This window comes from Actinia tenebrosa, unplaced genomic scaffold (genome assembly GCF_029948245.1).
Source record: "Actinia tenebrosa isolate PJP-AT-01 unplaced genomic scaffold, QUT_ActTen_1.0 PGA_scaffold2__45_contigs__length_23673736, whole genome shotgun sequence".
NCBI lineage: Eukaryota > Metazoa > Cnidaria > Anthozoa > Actiniaria > Actiniidae > Actinia > Actinia tenebrosa.
Window position 1 is genome coordinate 8,070,045 of NW_028292579.1, and position 16,413 is coordinate 8,086,457.

Genomic DNA, 16,413 nt, shown 5'->3' on the forward strand with positions numbered 1-16,413 from the left:
CATGTATGAGCACATGAATAATTTGCAGGTGGGCTTGCCATGCATTAGTTTACCTGGTCAGCAGTCGTCGCAACCACAAAACCATACGAGGGGAGGGAGAAGTTTAAAATAAATGAAGAAACTAATTATTAAAAACAATGTTCCTGTTTATAGGAATTCTCAAAATAATAAATATTTAACTTTTGAGAGCATTTATTGCATTTTTCGAAACTAAAGCTTAAATTTTATGTAGGCGCGACGGAGTTACAAAAACGTGATTTACCCCTACCCCCCTGATTTACAATATTGCTTCAAGATGGCGGATTAGCTGGTGGAATGATTTGAGATCATCAACTTTTTAAAGTCATTTTTAAGAGCGTTTTTTCTTCACAGCCCAGCCCAAACATTTCGAGAAAGAAGATACAAGAGATAAACATTGTCTACTGATTTTATCAACAAAATGGACTTAAACCTTCATTTTGATACTAAAAATCTCACTGAAAAGCAAGTATCCGACCTCACGAAAAGTGCCGTAGATTTTTCTTTAGCGAACGGTGTTTTAATGCAGTCTAGAAAAGCTCCTGGGGATGTAGAACACGCTCCTTTTATGCTCTTTCCATCTCCTTTTCCGAAGAAACTCTTCGACCAAGCCAAAGAAGTGCAACAAGATTTCAATATTTTAGTTCATAAAATCAGCCAGGATCACGAATTTTTGAAAGAATCTCTACAAGGGTGAGTAAGCTTATTCATGCCTTTGGAAGTTTAATATACAAAGGCTGATATTTTTTAACAGAAAAAATAAGAAATAATAATTTCTGCATATAATGTATTCAGCTCCAGGATATCAGTTTGACTAGTGTTTAATTTCAACCTGCGAATTAAGACAGAGCATAATTCACCAAAATTATGAGATCCTGGTCCAATCACAGTTATCAATTAAAATCAGTATTGTTTTTGGAAATAATTAGTATAGGAAATCGTACGGCCTCAAAATTTAGTAAAAGATAGTTTCCAAATTTGGACGACCCTTTCGGTGAGTTCAATTTGAGAACTTTCAAAACATCAGTGACAGTGGTGTTTCAAATTCCTCCCTCCATAAAAATCAACATGTGACTTGAGTATGGTATATTATGAATATAGAATGTAGTGATAGTGTGTGTGGAGGAAACCTGTATGGGGAGTGATGGTTCTAAAAAAAGTTTCTATAGAAGCAATTTATTTCTGAATCAATATTCTTCATTTTCACATGACGCCATAGCCACCATAAATCATAAATAAATAAATAAATTGACAAATGATTTTTCAAATTTAAAAAAAAAAATGTTCCAGCATGGTATACATGTACATATATTTACATGTATTTACAGCTTTATAATTTAGTAAATTTAAATACATTTAGCCAGCTTAACTAAGATCAATATTATTGATTATTAGAACAATAACAGTGGATGAATTTACTGGTCGGATCTACGATATCTACGAACAGACAAGGAAGGAAGGAATAGCACAGGTTTGTAGTCCATACAGTCTAGAAATTTCTAAATTTAGCTTTATTTCATATTGATAACTTACTCTTTTTTCATGTGTCATGTTGTTAATATTGTGGAGGTGATTTTTTAAACATTGTCTTTTTTATATTTTCTAGCCAATATCTCTTGGTTTGTTGCGGTCGGACTACATGCTGGATAGCGATAAACAAGGTGCCACAAGTGTGAAGGAATGTGATGAACAGTTGAATATCAAACAAGTGGAAGTCAACACTATTGCATCTTCATTTGGGTGCCTTGGTAGCAAGCTACCAGGACTGGGCAGGTAAAAGATTAAATATGCATAAAGTTTTAAAGAAAGATGTTCTTAAACAGTCTGTAAAAGGTTTGTTGTGTAGTGGTTTACCGCCCACCTCTCACCACTACTGTGGTCTGGGTTCGAGCCCTGGCTCAGACTGGATCATACGTGAGTTGAGTTTATTTGATGTGTTGTTCTCTCTCTTGCTACGAGGGTTTTCTCCGGGATCTCCGGTTTCCTCCCTCCATAAAAAGCAACATGTGAGTGGGAGCGCAGTTGTAGTTATAGAACATAGTGGTAGTGCGTGTGGAGGGAACCTCATGGAAGAGTCCAGTATGGGGTCAAGTGGTGTTTGTATTAAAATATATAGTTACAGCCATTCTCAGTCACACACGCCGCTCTAGTGATAGTTTCTGTCGCCATGAAGAAGCTTTTGGTTGACATCAATCAAGGTGTTTCCATGACATTCTATAGCCACATGCCCTTATATAGCTTTGTGTTTTCTGACAATGTTATGGAAACGCCTTGTTATGGAAACGCCTGTAATATAAGTGAAGTTTATTCATTTCCTGTATTCAACACACCAATGCTGTCCAAACTAGTAGCCACTAAACAATATCAGTTTAAAATATTGCTTACTTTCATAATCTATTCCACCCGATTCAGACCAAGTGTAATTTTCTCTTGAGAGAAAGATTCTTTGTTTGAGTTGCATCCATAGTTATGCGTCTTATGGTCATGTGTGCAACTGATAAACAAATAATCTTAGTATCTTTTAGGGAATGATACCTGGGTCCAGTTGTACGAAGTGCTATCCGATAGATAAATCCTTATCCAGTGGATAATTTGATTCTGTTATCCAATAAATTTATTCACTGGATAAGATTTATCCATCAAATAGTTTTAGATTTAGTTTATATTTTTGCTGAACACCTGGGAGGGATGGGGGGGGGGGGGTACTCCCATATATGGACTTAACGGGGATGATCTGCTGAACAGGGTATGGTTTTTTAAGCTTCTTGTCATAAACAGGGTATGCAAATTTGAGGTTTTTTGTCATAAACAGGGTACCCCTTTCAGAATCCCAGTGGAACACCCCTACCCAAATCCTGGCAGAGTACCCCCCACTCCCCAGGGCTGAACACCAGTTTATACCAGCAGTTCTTATGTCCAGCTGATCATTATTTTTTTTATCAGGGTAAATAAAGATATCATCATCATCATCATCATCATCGTCATATCATCATCTTATCATCATCATCTTATCATCATCATTATTATTATTATTATTAGTGCTATCTACCCTTCATACAACTGGGCCCTGGTCTGAAATGGGAAAAATGATACCTGTGCAAGTTAAAGACCAAAGGTTTATTTAGTTATATCCATCCACACATTTACCCTTGGAACTGTTGAATTTTTAGTTCACTATTATTATTTTTCTTTTAGTTATGTACTTGGATTAACTGGGAAAAATGTTGCTGTAGGATCTCAACAGGTATTAAAATCTTTCTGACACTGTAGAATAATATAGTGTGAATTAAGCCACTAGTCAGACTCTTGTTCTAAAGATCACTACTGCTCAATTGGTTAGAACAACATAATACAGTCTTTAAAGAGAGCACTTGACTAGTTATTCACACCCAGTAAAGAAACCGTTAATGCAAATGCATAAAATGTTATTTTTGAGATAAAGAAAGCATTGAAACCGTTATTTTGAGACACCAATTGAACCTTGACCTCCCGCACAACAGACCAAACCTCTTACCAACTCAGCTAACCAAGCGGGGTTCAAGAACATTCAACTGTAATTAAACATTTTCATCTACAAATAAAAGCTTTGGCTGGATAAGGTGCCTTAGTAATTTAGTAGTCCATTTTTTTTCATGACAGATGCCAGTTAACTCTTCATTAGCTGGAATAGCAGAGGGATTGGCCCAGGCTTGGGAGTTTTATGGCTCCAAAAGGTACAGTAGTATCGTCCTTAAAATCATACTTTATCACCCTTGGGTGTTAACACTATATAGGGGACCTATTATATTATCACCTGCTCTTGGGCGAATCATTAAATAAAGAAAGAAAGAAAGGAAGAAAGAAAGAAAGAAAGAAAGAAAGAAAGAAAGAAAGAAAGAAAGAAAGAAAGAAAGAAAGAAAGAAACTTAGTAAGACTAGTATCAGGTTTAAAAAGAAATCAAGGATACTAACTAAGGGATATCGATTTTTTTTGTATTTTTTTGTGCTTAATTGTATCGATTTTGGATAATATTAAAGATGTATTTTTGTCCTCTAATTCAAAATTATTTTATTATTTTTCAGTGCTGTTGTTCTTATGGTTATTACAGATAATGAAACAAACAAATTTGATCAGAAGCTTCTAGAGTATTACCTCTGTCAAAGGTGGGTTGATATACAGCTATTTGAAAAAAGGTTGAATACTGAATACTGCATACTGAATAGTGTATTCCAAGACCGAAGTGCATTGTGGGTCTCGTTAATTTGAAATAAAAAGTAAATATACAGCAATTGACTTTCTACATGTAGTTAGTATATTGTTTCAGATGGAATACACTAAAATAGAATAAATAATTATTATTAAGCCTACTTTAGACAATGTCACTATGAACCACAATGCACTTCGGTCTTATAATGCACTATTTAGTATGCAGTATGCAGTATTCAACCTTTTTTCAAATAGCTGTAGTTAATATAACTGGCCTTGGTAAATTGTTACTTTCAAAAAGAAAAAAGAAACTTGTCATCGCTAATCACCACCGCAAGTACAGCAGTGGCACATCTCAACGGGGTCGAACTGAAAGCATGTGAAGGTGAGGTGCCTCTGGCAGCCGCTAGACAGTCCATGTATGACCCCGGAGCACAGATCTAACCAGTTTGAATTAGTAGGAGTTGATTTGAGGGGACTAAGAGAAAAGATCTGGAAGGCCAGAAAAACCTTCGGAGTCAGAAGTCGGTATATGAAGTTGATTTATACCACTTAATTCGTAATTGAGATTTAGGAACTGAACGTTTTCTGTTTTTTTTGTTTTTTGTTTTTTGTTTTTTTAAGGAAACCAAGTATAAGACTAATCAGACGTTCCCTCACAACCTTGTATAAAGTTGCAAGTCTTGATAACAAAAAACTGATGGTGTAAGTATGAACTGAAGACATCCAAATCTGCCACTTGCTGTGTTACTCTCTTTTAACTTTTACATGGAGCTGGAGATCGATTCAGCTTTTTCTATATCAGCTCCCAAGCTCTGGAATGACTTACTAATAGTCCCTTTCACAGTTCCCTGCGCCATCTTGAAAGGTAGCCGTGCCTTTGCATCGAAGCTAGACGAACGGTGAGCTTGCAACTATAGAGACTGAATAATTTTCCAAGGTGTTAAAAAGAGGTCTGTATTATTGCAAGCTCACCGTTCGTCCCGCTTCGATTCTAAGGCACGGCTACCTTTCGAGATGGCGCAGGGAACTGTGAAGGGGACTATTGAGCTAAAGAATTGGAAACCTATTGTTATGTCCTCCAAATTGAGCTGCATTCCGGCGTGCTGCAGGGGGTCTATTATACCATACAAATAGCGAGTGAATTAAATTAATAAATCTGTTTTCTTTCGATTAGGGAGGGCTATGAAGTTGCTGTGGTATATTTCCGTGCTGGATACACCCCTGAAAATTACCCTTCAGAAGATGTGAGTAGAATAAGTGAACATCAGTTTTTTATCTGTCTTTCCTCTTATTGACGATAAATTGTGCATCACATTGTCAAAGTAGTGTGGATCCACGAGGCGTAGCCGAGTTTATTTACCTGTCCTCTTATTGATGATAAAAATAGCCAATCAGAAAGCGTGAAGTTCCTATGGTTATTATAAAATTCACTTTCATGGATTTTTTAAAATGTATATCAAGGGGAAAATGTTATTTTCAAAATCAATTATATGTGAACAGTGTAGTAGTATGGTGCAGTATTTTTGTATGTGGTCGTCTCTTTTCAAAGATATAAATATTTAAAATATCAATATGCCAATGAGATGACGTAAATTCCAGAATGTGTTACTTTTTGCATTGGTTTTCTTACGAATGGGAAACGTACGGTACTAACTTACAGTACGTACACGGTACAACGTGCTGTAGAGTGGTTTTCTTACGAGTGGGAAACGTACGGTACTTTCTTACAGTACGAACACTGTACAACATGCCGTAGAGTGGTTTCCTTATGAGTGGGGTACGTACGGTACTTTCTTACAGTACGTACACTGTACAACATGCCGTAGAGTGGTTTCCTTATGAGTGGGGTACGTACGGTACTCTCTTACAGTACGTACACGGTACAACATGCCGTAGAGTGGTTTCCTTATGGGTGGGAAACATACGGTACTAACTTACAGTACGTACACGGTACAACATGCCGTAGAGTGGTTTTCTTATGAGTGGAAAACGTACGGTACTAACTTACAGTACGTACACGGTACAACATGCCGTAGAGGTAGAGGGGTTTTCTTATGAGTGGGAAACAGGCGGTACTAACTTCCGGTACGTACGAGAGACATGACGTAACATTGAAATGGCTTCCCATTGTCTTTCAGTAATTCATCCAATCTCAATATACGTTACGACTACATTACATTACCAACATCAAATTCCTACACCCTTTTCCATTCGTTTCTAAGGGCGCTGCGCTGTTACTACCCCTCTACTTTTTGACTAATATTGACATATGGTTATCATTGGTTTCATTTGGGTTTGTCGTAGGAATGGTCTGCAAGACTACTGCTAGAAAGATCTCTTGCCATCAAATCTCCAACTGCAGCATTACATCTTGTTGGGACCAAAAAAGTCCAACAGGTCTTGGCAGAACCTGGTGTCCTCGAAAGGTATTTTTTAGTTGTCCTTGTCCTCATTCTTGTCCTTTTCCTTATTCTTGTCCTTTCTCGTTCTAACAAAATGCCTTTTTATATCCCTTGCAGGTTCATTTCGGATGAAGCTTCTTTACGCCGAATTAAAAAAACGTTTACAGGCCTCTACACGCTAGATGAGGTAATCCACTTCATTTGTGCAGTGACTTGAACTGAGGGTGGGGAGGGTTTTTTTTTTTTTTTTTGAGTGGGGGGGGGGGGGGGGTCCTTTTGCATGTACCGCAAAACTATTGTATTCTCTGGTTTGCTTCGTTCTATTGTATAACTTGGAGTCTTTTGTTGTGGCTATTGAACTACGTAAATGACTGTGTCCGTTACCCAAAGAAGGAGCCGAATATATCCCCTTATATACTTTCATGATTGGGTTCTTTCTCAGAGGAACGTCTGGGTTAGGATGGACATGATATCGTGGAATGTCGATGAATAGTTCTTATAATTTGTTTGGTTGATTACAACTTGAAGTCTGCTGAACGATCCAATAAACCTATTGTTAAAAGTGTTGGCACATTACAGTCAGGGTAAAGAAAACCGTGAACAGCTAAAAAATGACTGGAATGGTGAGTTTTGTGTTCTGACCAATGGTATTGGTCAGAACACGATGTTTAACATTCCAGGCATATTTTATGTGCTCACGGTTTACGTATTTTGACTGTAACATCGGCAATGTTTCTACGCCTATTTCAATAAATACAGTCAATTCAAAAAATGTTGTCGTCGACCAACTCAAGCCTACGCGACTGCACCGAAAGGAACTCTGGGTAGCAATCATTGAAGCCGAGTTGACTCAATAATTTTATCTGACTAGTTATGCCTGGTTTACAGCACGAACCTTTGTAGGCGAGCGGGAAGTGTTGAAGGAGACGTTTTTTTAATGCCTTCATATTTTCGAAATTGTGAACTGAATCATAACTACTTTGTTTTTATTTCTCTAAACCCAAAGACATGCATTTGATGGATTGTTTCTAGCCATTATTATCTTATTACTAGCGGGAACAATTAATTCAGAACGAATATTTAACCGCTTCAGTGATTTTTACCCATATTCCTTTCGGTCCAGTCGCGTAGGCTTGAGCCGGTCGACGACAACGTTTTTTGAATTGACTGTATCGCATCGCCAAAAGCGAAAAAGATAGGTTCATTTCGCCGTAGAAATGGTTTCGTTGAATACAAAGAACATCGAATCAGTCTCAGCACGAAGGTCCATGCTCTTGACGAGAATAAGGAGGAGAAGCACAAGTCATTCTAGCTATTCTTGGATCCTGGAATGACCTATCTCCTATCACTTTTCGCATATTGCCTTTCGCCTTTGGCGATGACAACGTTTATTGAAATAGGTGTATACTTTTTGACTCGCGTATGCTCCCTAGGAATGTTTGTGATTCTATGCTATTACTTGGCTCATTTGCATAGAAACCTGTTATAGTCATCCTGTCTGCTTAGCGCGTTGTGTTATGAAACCAGATAAACTAGTTTACGAGTCATTTGCATAAAAACCTGTTATAGTCCTCCTGCCTACTTTGCGCGCTGTGTTATGAAACCAGATAAACCAGTTTGCGAGTCATTTGCATAAAAACCGGTTATAGTCCTCCTGCCTGCTTTGCGCGCTGTGTTATGAAACCAGATAATCCAGTTTACGAGTCATTTTCATAAAAAGCTGCAAGCTAAACCAGATAAACCAGTTTGTTGTGCCTCGTGTTTCGTGCGTAGTAATTTTCCTTGCGTTTGCGTTCGTCCTTTGCACCAGACTATACCATTGATAGGTTGCAAGCATTCCCAAGAGAGTTAAAAGACAAAAACATGGCGGCCATTGTGGTACCGTTAACAATGGATACTAATGAGAAATCTTTTGTTAAATGGTACCAACATGGCTGCGATGACGTAACGTGCAAACGAAAAATTTCTTTAAATTTCCCAACAAATCTGCTTTTTGTAAACATTATTATTCATATTTATTATATAATTACCAATGAAATATCTATTTTTCTCTATTTCGAAAAATTGATATCTTCACACGTGAAAATAACATGTTATTTTCACGTGTGAAAATAACACCATTGCGATGGCTATTCAAAAATACACGGAAAGAATTGCCTGAAAAAGCCAAAACATACTTCATTGATAATTATATAATAAAAAGAAAATTACATGGCCGCTTGAAGATACGAATTTTATCTTCTCGTGTTGAAAATCTCTCACGAGTGAGCTGCGCTCACTCGTGAGAGATCTTTTCAACACTAGAAGATAAATTTCGTATCTCCGCGCGCCCATGTAATATCCTCTATTTCTTTACAACATATCCCCTTTCTATTGGTTTTACCATCGCTTATTAACATATTCGTGAGTCGTCTCATTGAGACCTTTGATTTAAGACAAATTTAACCTCCTCAAATGCTATAAAGCTGAGACCGGTAAGGATTATGAGTAGATACATTTGAACCGCTGGTTAACTATTGATGCACTTGAGATGTTTTATCAGTTACAGTTTTACACCCTGTGAGTATCATCAAGCAGTAATTGCCATAAAAAAAATTGTTACTTGTTTGATCTGATCAACCTCGTTCCCAGTGCCCTCTCACGTGCGCGGAGAGAAATTGAAACAGGTGACAAGTGGTAATTCCTTCTTGTGAGAGGGCACTGGGAACGAGGTTTCACATAATCCTGATTTTATGTGACGTCAAAGCAGCTCATTTTGGAGGTCAAAACAATACCATTTCAATCTCTTTAGAATTGAAAAACCTATTGTTATTTTCTCCAAATCGAGCTGTATTCCGACGAGCTGCAAGTGTCTATCGAAATAAGTACATTACATCCACCTATTGGAGAGGGGTGTATATGTGGTTTTGTATTTTAGGAAGAGGAGGGTGCTTGCTTTGTACGCTAGAGAAAAGATATGTTTGTTGCTGTTCGTAGACTGATTTAGTACCTTCCAATCCAGGGACCTGAAGGGGAACAGACGGTCAAGATGGCCTTACAAGACCCTGAGAAGTACGTACTGAAGCCACAAAGAGAAGGAGGAGGTATTATACTAGATTTGATTCCATCTGCATTCTGTTTGGCTGTATTTAGTAGGGTTGGGATTTTTTAAACTTATTTTCATGATAATAAACATTATCATCATCACCTCCATCATCATCATCACCACCACCATCAATACTACATACATCATCACCTTCATCATCAACATCATCGCCATATTCATCAGCTTTTCTTTCACGACTAAAGACTACTTGTTGTCTCAGAGATAAAGACCAGAAAGGGTCGTTTGCTCTTCAATTTAAAATGTTTGTCAGAATCGTAAAATTGCTAAACATTTCAGACTCTGGTATCTGAAAATAAAAATTATTTTTTTCAGGGAACAATTTTTATGGCGATGATATCAAGACTACTTTGAACAAGATGAAAAATGCACATGAGCGATCCCAGTACATCCTCATGGACAAAATACGACCTCCATCCTTCAAGAACTACATCATTCGCCCTGAACTCGAAAAACCTGTGTTGACTGACGTCATCAGTGAATTGGGGATATTTGGCGTACTAATAAGGTAAAGTATGAGCTTAGACAGGTCACGTGATCCTTGTCTGCCATCAACGTTTGTTGTCTTTGAGCCTGCAAAATTGTCACACTGCAAATCGAAAAACCGTGGGCACCTAGAAATATTTCAAGAATGTTTAATCAGCCAATCAGAAGCGTTATTGTTATCTTTCCGTTATCTTGTGGCCTAGAAATACAATTCTGATTGGCCAAAGAAGAACAGAACATTCCTAGAATTTTCTAGGTGCCCTCGGTTTTTCGATTTGCACTGCAAATGTTTGCTTAGTAAAGAGATATATGAGAAATGTTTATAGTGAGAGTCACTCACTACTCGAACCAAGGCCACCAAACAATCTTTTCACAAATTATCCAATCACGGTGAAGTATCTGAATAATAAAATGCGACCAAATTTTATTATATTATTGATGATTGCGGAAAAAAAGTCAAGATAATTAAAACTTTTTTCCTGAAATTTTCACGTCATATTACCATGGCAGAACTAAGTATCAGCACTCCTATTGTCTCACTTCTCAGAGAGTTTGAGCATTTCTTTGCAGAATTAAATGATAAACAACTTATCAGTAGCCTAAACATCTGATACGGCTGTACCGACATTTTTACTCGTCACTTGTATAAATACCCCGTAAAAAATACATAGTCTTATCAGATGCTTAGCCGACTGATAAGTTTATTTACGCAAAAAGAAAGACGGTCGCAGGGTCTAGCAGCACTTCGCGCGCGCATATGGCGTCAGCACTGTGCTCCGTTCACTAATAAAGCACAGTTTTCGACCAATCAGCACGCGCGTACTATCCTAACTATGTTGTAATCAAAACTAAAGATGGGTGCTGTTTTTTGTGTCTTGTGACTTGTGACTTGTATCTTGTGTCTTGTGACTTGTGTCTTGTCTCTGGTGTCTTGTGTCATTGTCTTGTGTCTTGTGTCATTGTCTTGTGTCTTGTGTCATTGTCTGGTGTCTTGTGTCTTGTGTGTGGTGTGTGGTGTCATTGTCTTGTGTCTTGTGTCTTGTGTCTTGTGTCTTGTTTCTTGTTTCTTGTGTCTAAATATAGTTTACGTAGTTAGTGCGTGTGGAACGAGCCCCTTACTGAAGTGATTGTTGTAAAATATACGTTATATCTATACTGAAATCTATATTATTATATCTATGGATATTAATATTTTTAATGTTGTTATTTTAAGCCTTGGAGACAAAGTACTGGTCAGCAAAGAAGTAGGACATTTGATGCGCACGAAGAGCATTGAACATCAAGATGGTGGCGTTGCCTCTGGCAGGGCCAACCTAGATAGCCCGTACCTCTTCTAATTTACCCAGATAAGATCAAGTAACCTTTTTCATGAATGAGTAAGGCAAGAGTGATGGAATGAAGGTTTAATTAGACCTGTTAAGGTTGGAAGTAATACTTTCCCATTTGACCACGTGTCATTCTCTTTAGAAGAAGATTCTTAGTTTGAGTTGTATCTATATCCATGTGACTTCTCATGCACAACCGTTAAAAAAAGAAATGTTACTCTAGGGAATGAGACGTGGTCCGAAATGGGACAACATTACTCCCAAGCTAAAAAGGTCTAATACAACGATGAAAATATTGTAACGCTTTTTTTCTTAATGATTGACCTATTCAAATTTCAAGCATTGCTTTTCCAATATACATTTTCTCCACTTCACTTGAGTGGCCACTAAACAATGAGGGTGGACTTCACAAAAAATATAGTAAAAGTATCTTACGATTTGTCGCCGCGACGAAATACGGGTTTTAGTAGCCGTCAATCAAAGTTTTTTCAAGATATCGTCGGAAAGCATAAAATTATAGCCACATATTTTCTACATAATTTACATATTTAGGATGTTTTCAAAATTTCACTTCAAAACAAATTTGCTGTTGCGGATGACGTGATCATTTTCCGCCATGATGGATGACAGAGGAGGGCGTTCTTACCATCATTAAGTAGTTTGAGATACCACACGAGTCTACTTACAGCATCTTATACCGGGTTTCCATGGGTCAGGGAAAAGTCAGGGAATTTTGTTTAAAGTTAACTATGAATATCCGTGTGATACTCATGCTGCTTGCAATTTTCGAATAGACTGATAAATCTTTTCAAGTAATGAAAAATAATTTTTTGAAGTATTTGGTATCATTTATGTTGGACTGTTTAATTACGTTGGGTATCCTGTGCAATATGATAAGAGCGGGGCCTAGGTAAAAGTTAGGCATGTGGCCCATGCTTGCCCATGCAGCTCAACAAGGCCAGTGAAAACTGTTATTTAGTCAGGGAAAAGTCAGGGAATCTTGATTTTCAAAATGGCTGGGATCCCTAATATAAAAGTAAAGGTAAGATTTAGTGCTGACTAGGTTCGCCCTTTCAAACTAATCTCATGCAATCCAGCGGTGTAATGCTAGGTTATTGTTCATGGATTCTGTCGCATCATATTGGCTATTTTTATTTTATGGGGAGGGTTGTTTCAATAAAAGCAGTAGTACCGTATTTCCTCTATTTAGCCCATTAGGTGCTTATTTATTTTCGTTATTTCTTTGTCTATTATAAGGGAGGGCTTACTACAGGCTGGGGCTTAATACATTTTTCTGATCTTTGATTATTATTGATTATTTTTATTTGTCTTTATAATCTCGACTGATGAAATGATTTTCAAAGGTCTGCCAATGGAAAAGCACCACCACCGCTCATGTTTTTTTGTTTGGTGCCTAAGACTGCAGGCTTATTAAAGGCTTTAGGCATTATAGAGGAAATACAGTATATCACACACACACTCAATTGAAGAATTGTTTTCGGGTTCAGAAACATAAAACATAAAAGCTGAGACCGAAATGGCACATGGGAAATAACATAATTATATTATAATTTATTCATTTGCGCCATCCATGCAGTCGGTTTAGAATGCCAAACGCGTATTAAAAACAGTGGATAATGCCACGGGTCGCCGGTCACAGCATGCATCTAATTAACGTACTTCCCATGTGCCATTTCGGTCTTAGCTTCTATGTTTTTTGTTTCTGATCCCGACAACCATTCTTCAATTGAGTATATACATTTTTTTAAATATGTATTGATGGGTTGCAAGTATTCCCAGGAGAGTTAAAAGACAATAGCATGGCGGCAATTATGGTACCGTTAACAATAGATGAGAAATATTTTGTTAAATGGTACCAACATGGCCGCGATGACGTAACGTGCAAACGAAGAATATGATATACTCTATTTCCTCTATTACGCCTCAAGCCTTTAATAAGTCTACAGTCTAAGGCACCAAACAATGAAACATGAGCAGTGGTGGTGCTTTTTCATTGAAATTAAAGTAAAATAATAAAATAAAATAAGCGATTCGATATTTTATCTATAATATTTACAAGGTTTCTTGAAGATTAAAACTAAAATGCTATAAATTCGTGAACCAGTACTAACTTTTTTCCCACTAAATAGTAAAATGGTTTTACTTGGCCCGTGAAAAAACATTAACCTTAATACATAGTGCTGGGAACTCCCTCGATACACTTCTTAGGCAGACACCCTTCCCATATACCGATCAGATTGACCCTTTTTTTTTTTTTTTTTTTTGTTACAGCGAAACTCGCTTAAGGCAGACACCCCTGTAAGGTGGAAATTTCTTAGGCAGACACCCTTCCCTTATAACCGATCAGATTGCCCCATATTTTTTTTTTTTTTTTTGTTACAGCGAAACTCGCTTAAGGCAGACACCCCTGTAAGGTGGACACTCTTAGGAGGACACCCTTCCCTTATACCAATCAGATTGCCCCATCAGTATTTTTTTTGTTACAGCGAAACTCGCTCAAGGCAGACACCCCATGTAAGGTGGACACTCTTAGGAGGACACCCTTCCCTTATACCGATCAGATTGCCCCATCAGTATTTTTTTTTGTTACAGCGAAACTCGCTTAAGGCAGACACCCCTGTAAGGTGGACCCTCTTAGGAAGACACCCTTCCCTTATACCGATCAGATTGCCCCATCAGTATTTTTTTTGTTACAGCGAAACTCGCTTAAGGCAGACACCCCTGTAAGGTGGACACCTCTTTAAAGACAGATACCCTTCCATTGGTCCGGTCAGATTGCCTCATGTTGTCTGTTACAGCGAAACTCTAATTTAGTGCATATTATTTTATTTCACTTTTGACTGTTAGTCACTGAATATGCAACTGTTTGCACTAGCCAAATGAAATATCTCTACAAAATCTTCAATGTCCATAGTTTTCTGTTGTTAAAGTAAATGTAAACTTTATTTAACCAGGGTGGCCCATTCAACTACGAGATTGGTATAAAAAGGGGCATTTCTTCATGTTGTTTCATCCCTGCATGACATTTAGTACAAATCAGTTCTAGCTATTTAGTACTGTTTCATGGATACAGTGTTTGTACTCTAGTATGAGATGTATGATAAAGAGGGTACTATGCTTTAAACCTTTTGGCGAAGCATTAATGTGCTTATTCAATTTAAGGCAAAAATGAACAAATAAATGAATATTGACGAAATATTCTAGTGGTAATTCAGATATATTCAGATAAAAATATAAAAAAATATCCTGATACAACCTCTGGGATGATCTATGTCAGGGCACGGATAACCCACATTTTAATCCCAAATTATCTATGTCAGGGCACGGTTAGCTCACAGATTGAATCCTAAAACAACTCTGGGCTGACCTAAGTCGACATGGCTAACTTACAGATCGAACCCTGAAACAACCTCTGGGCTATCTAAGTCAGGGCACGGCTAACTCACAGATCGAACCCTGAAACGACCTCTGGGCTGATCTAAGTCAGGGCACGGTTAACTCACAGATCAAACCCTGAAACAACCTCTGCGCTGATCTAAGTCAGGGCATGGCTAACTCACAGATTGAACCCTGAAACAACCTCTGGGCTGATCTAAGCCAGGGCATGGCTAACTCACAGATCGAACCCTGAAACAACCTCTGGGCTGATCTAAGTCAGGGCACGGTTAACTCACAGATTGAACCCTGAAGCAACCTCTGGGCTGACCTAAGTCAGGGCACGGCTAACTTACAGATCGAACCTCAAAGCAACCTCTGGGCTGATCTAAGTTAGGGCACGGCTAACATAGATCAAACTCTGAAACAACCTCTGAGCTGATCTAAGTCAGGGCAGTAAAGTAACTCACAGATCGAATTGGAATATATGTTTTATTTTTATTTTATTTTATTTTTATCTTGTAAACTTCGCCTTATGGGCAAGGGAAACCACACAGAGCCGAGCTCCAACACGGGGTCCCAAAGAAAAATTGCTTTAAGAAAAGCTAACCTTTTTGTAAATTCCATTATTTTTCAGGCAATTGCAAGTTTCAATGTTAAATTTTCATATTTTCCAAACTATATGAGAGCGGATCAAGACATTCGACACTAATTTTTCATATGCAAATGTCTCGGTGGACGTACGAGACTTACTTCCAAGCATGCGTTACGTTGATACATGTTTCCAAGCATGCGTTACGTTGTACATGTTTCCATGCGAATGCCAAAATATATACCGTTTCTAATTTTCTCTTGAATTGGCCACCTACAATGCTATTGAATCTAGCTGTTTCGCGTCAAGACCGAATGTCAACAACTTGACTGAAGCTAGTGCCGAATTTCCCAACTATTTTAATATATTCAGTTTGTTAGGTCGCTCCCTCGATTAGAGGATTGTTGATTCTCTCACTGGTTTTCCTCTCTCCTGACAAAACCTAACCGCTTTTAACTCCAATTCAATCTTTCAATTTGCTGTTCTGTGGCTTTGATCAACCCAGTGGTTGTTTCACAATATCTATAAAAATTTGAGAATTAATCTAAGCCGTTAATTTGACGACCGATTATTTCCCTTTAATTTTGCTTTGTATGATGGTGCAAGAAAGTCACGACTTAAAAAACTGCTTATTTTAGGGTAACAAACTTGTGGCCCTTCTTTTGCGCAGGTAGAAAAAAAGAGAATCCAAAGGAAAAGCCTTCGAGGCCGGCGCAGGAGAGAAAAAACTAACATGAACTCGAGTCACATACGACACCGAGTCCTGGAATCGAACCCGGCTCGCATTAGGCGACCTAAACTAATATAACTTCAGTCGAACTCGGCCAGTCCAGTCGAATAAAAAGAAATACAGAATAAGATACCAATAGCAATAATGCTAATGTTATTGCTATCAAATAAAC

At 37.8% G+C, this 16,413-nt stretch overlaps 1 protein-coding gene across 1 annotated transcript; it reads left to right on the forward strand.

The window, feature by feature from the left end:
• Positions 1-303: 303 nt before the first annotated feature.
• On the forward strand, positions 304-14,740 carry LOC116301868 (glutathione synthetase). The gene is made up of 13 exons (XM_031711032.2): positions 304-711; positions 1,414-1,489; positions 1,625-1,791; positions 3,214-3,262; positions 3,658-3,731; positions 4,081-4,161; positions 4,829-4,909; positions 5,382-5,451; positions 6,512-6,633; positions 6,727-6,796; positions 9,611-9,692; positions 10,028-10,220; positions 11,412-14,740. Exons 1-13 carry the CDS (start codon positions 440-442, stop codon positions 11,533-11,535), a joined length of 1,461 nt encoding a protein of 486 aa, XP_031566892.1. The 5' UTR covers positions 304-439; the 3' UTR covers positions 11,536-14,740.
• The last annotated feature ends 1,673 nt before the right edge of the window (positions 14,741-16,413 follow it).

Excerpts from the sequence above, each read along its gene's own strand:
- LOC116301868 (XM_031711032.2), top strand. The coding sequence starts at position 440 with ATGGACTTAAACCTTCATTTTGATACTAAAAATCTCACTGAAAAGCAA. Across the intron at positions 9,693-10,027 it reads GCCACAAAGAGAAGGAGGAG|GGAACAATTTTTATGGCGAT; the intron begins GTATTATACTAG and ends TATTTTTTTCAG. Across the intron at positions 10,221-11,411 it reads ATATTTGGCGTACTAATAAG|CCTTGGAGACAAAGTACTGG; the intron begins GTAAAGTATGAG and ends TGTTATTTTAAG.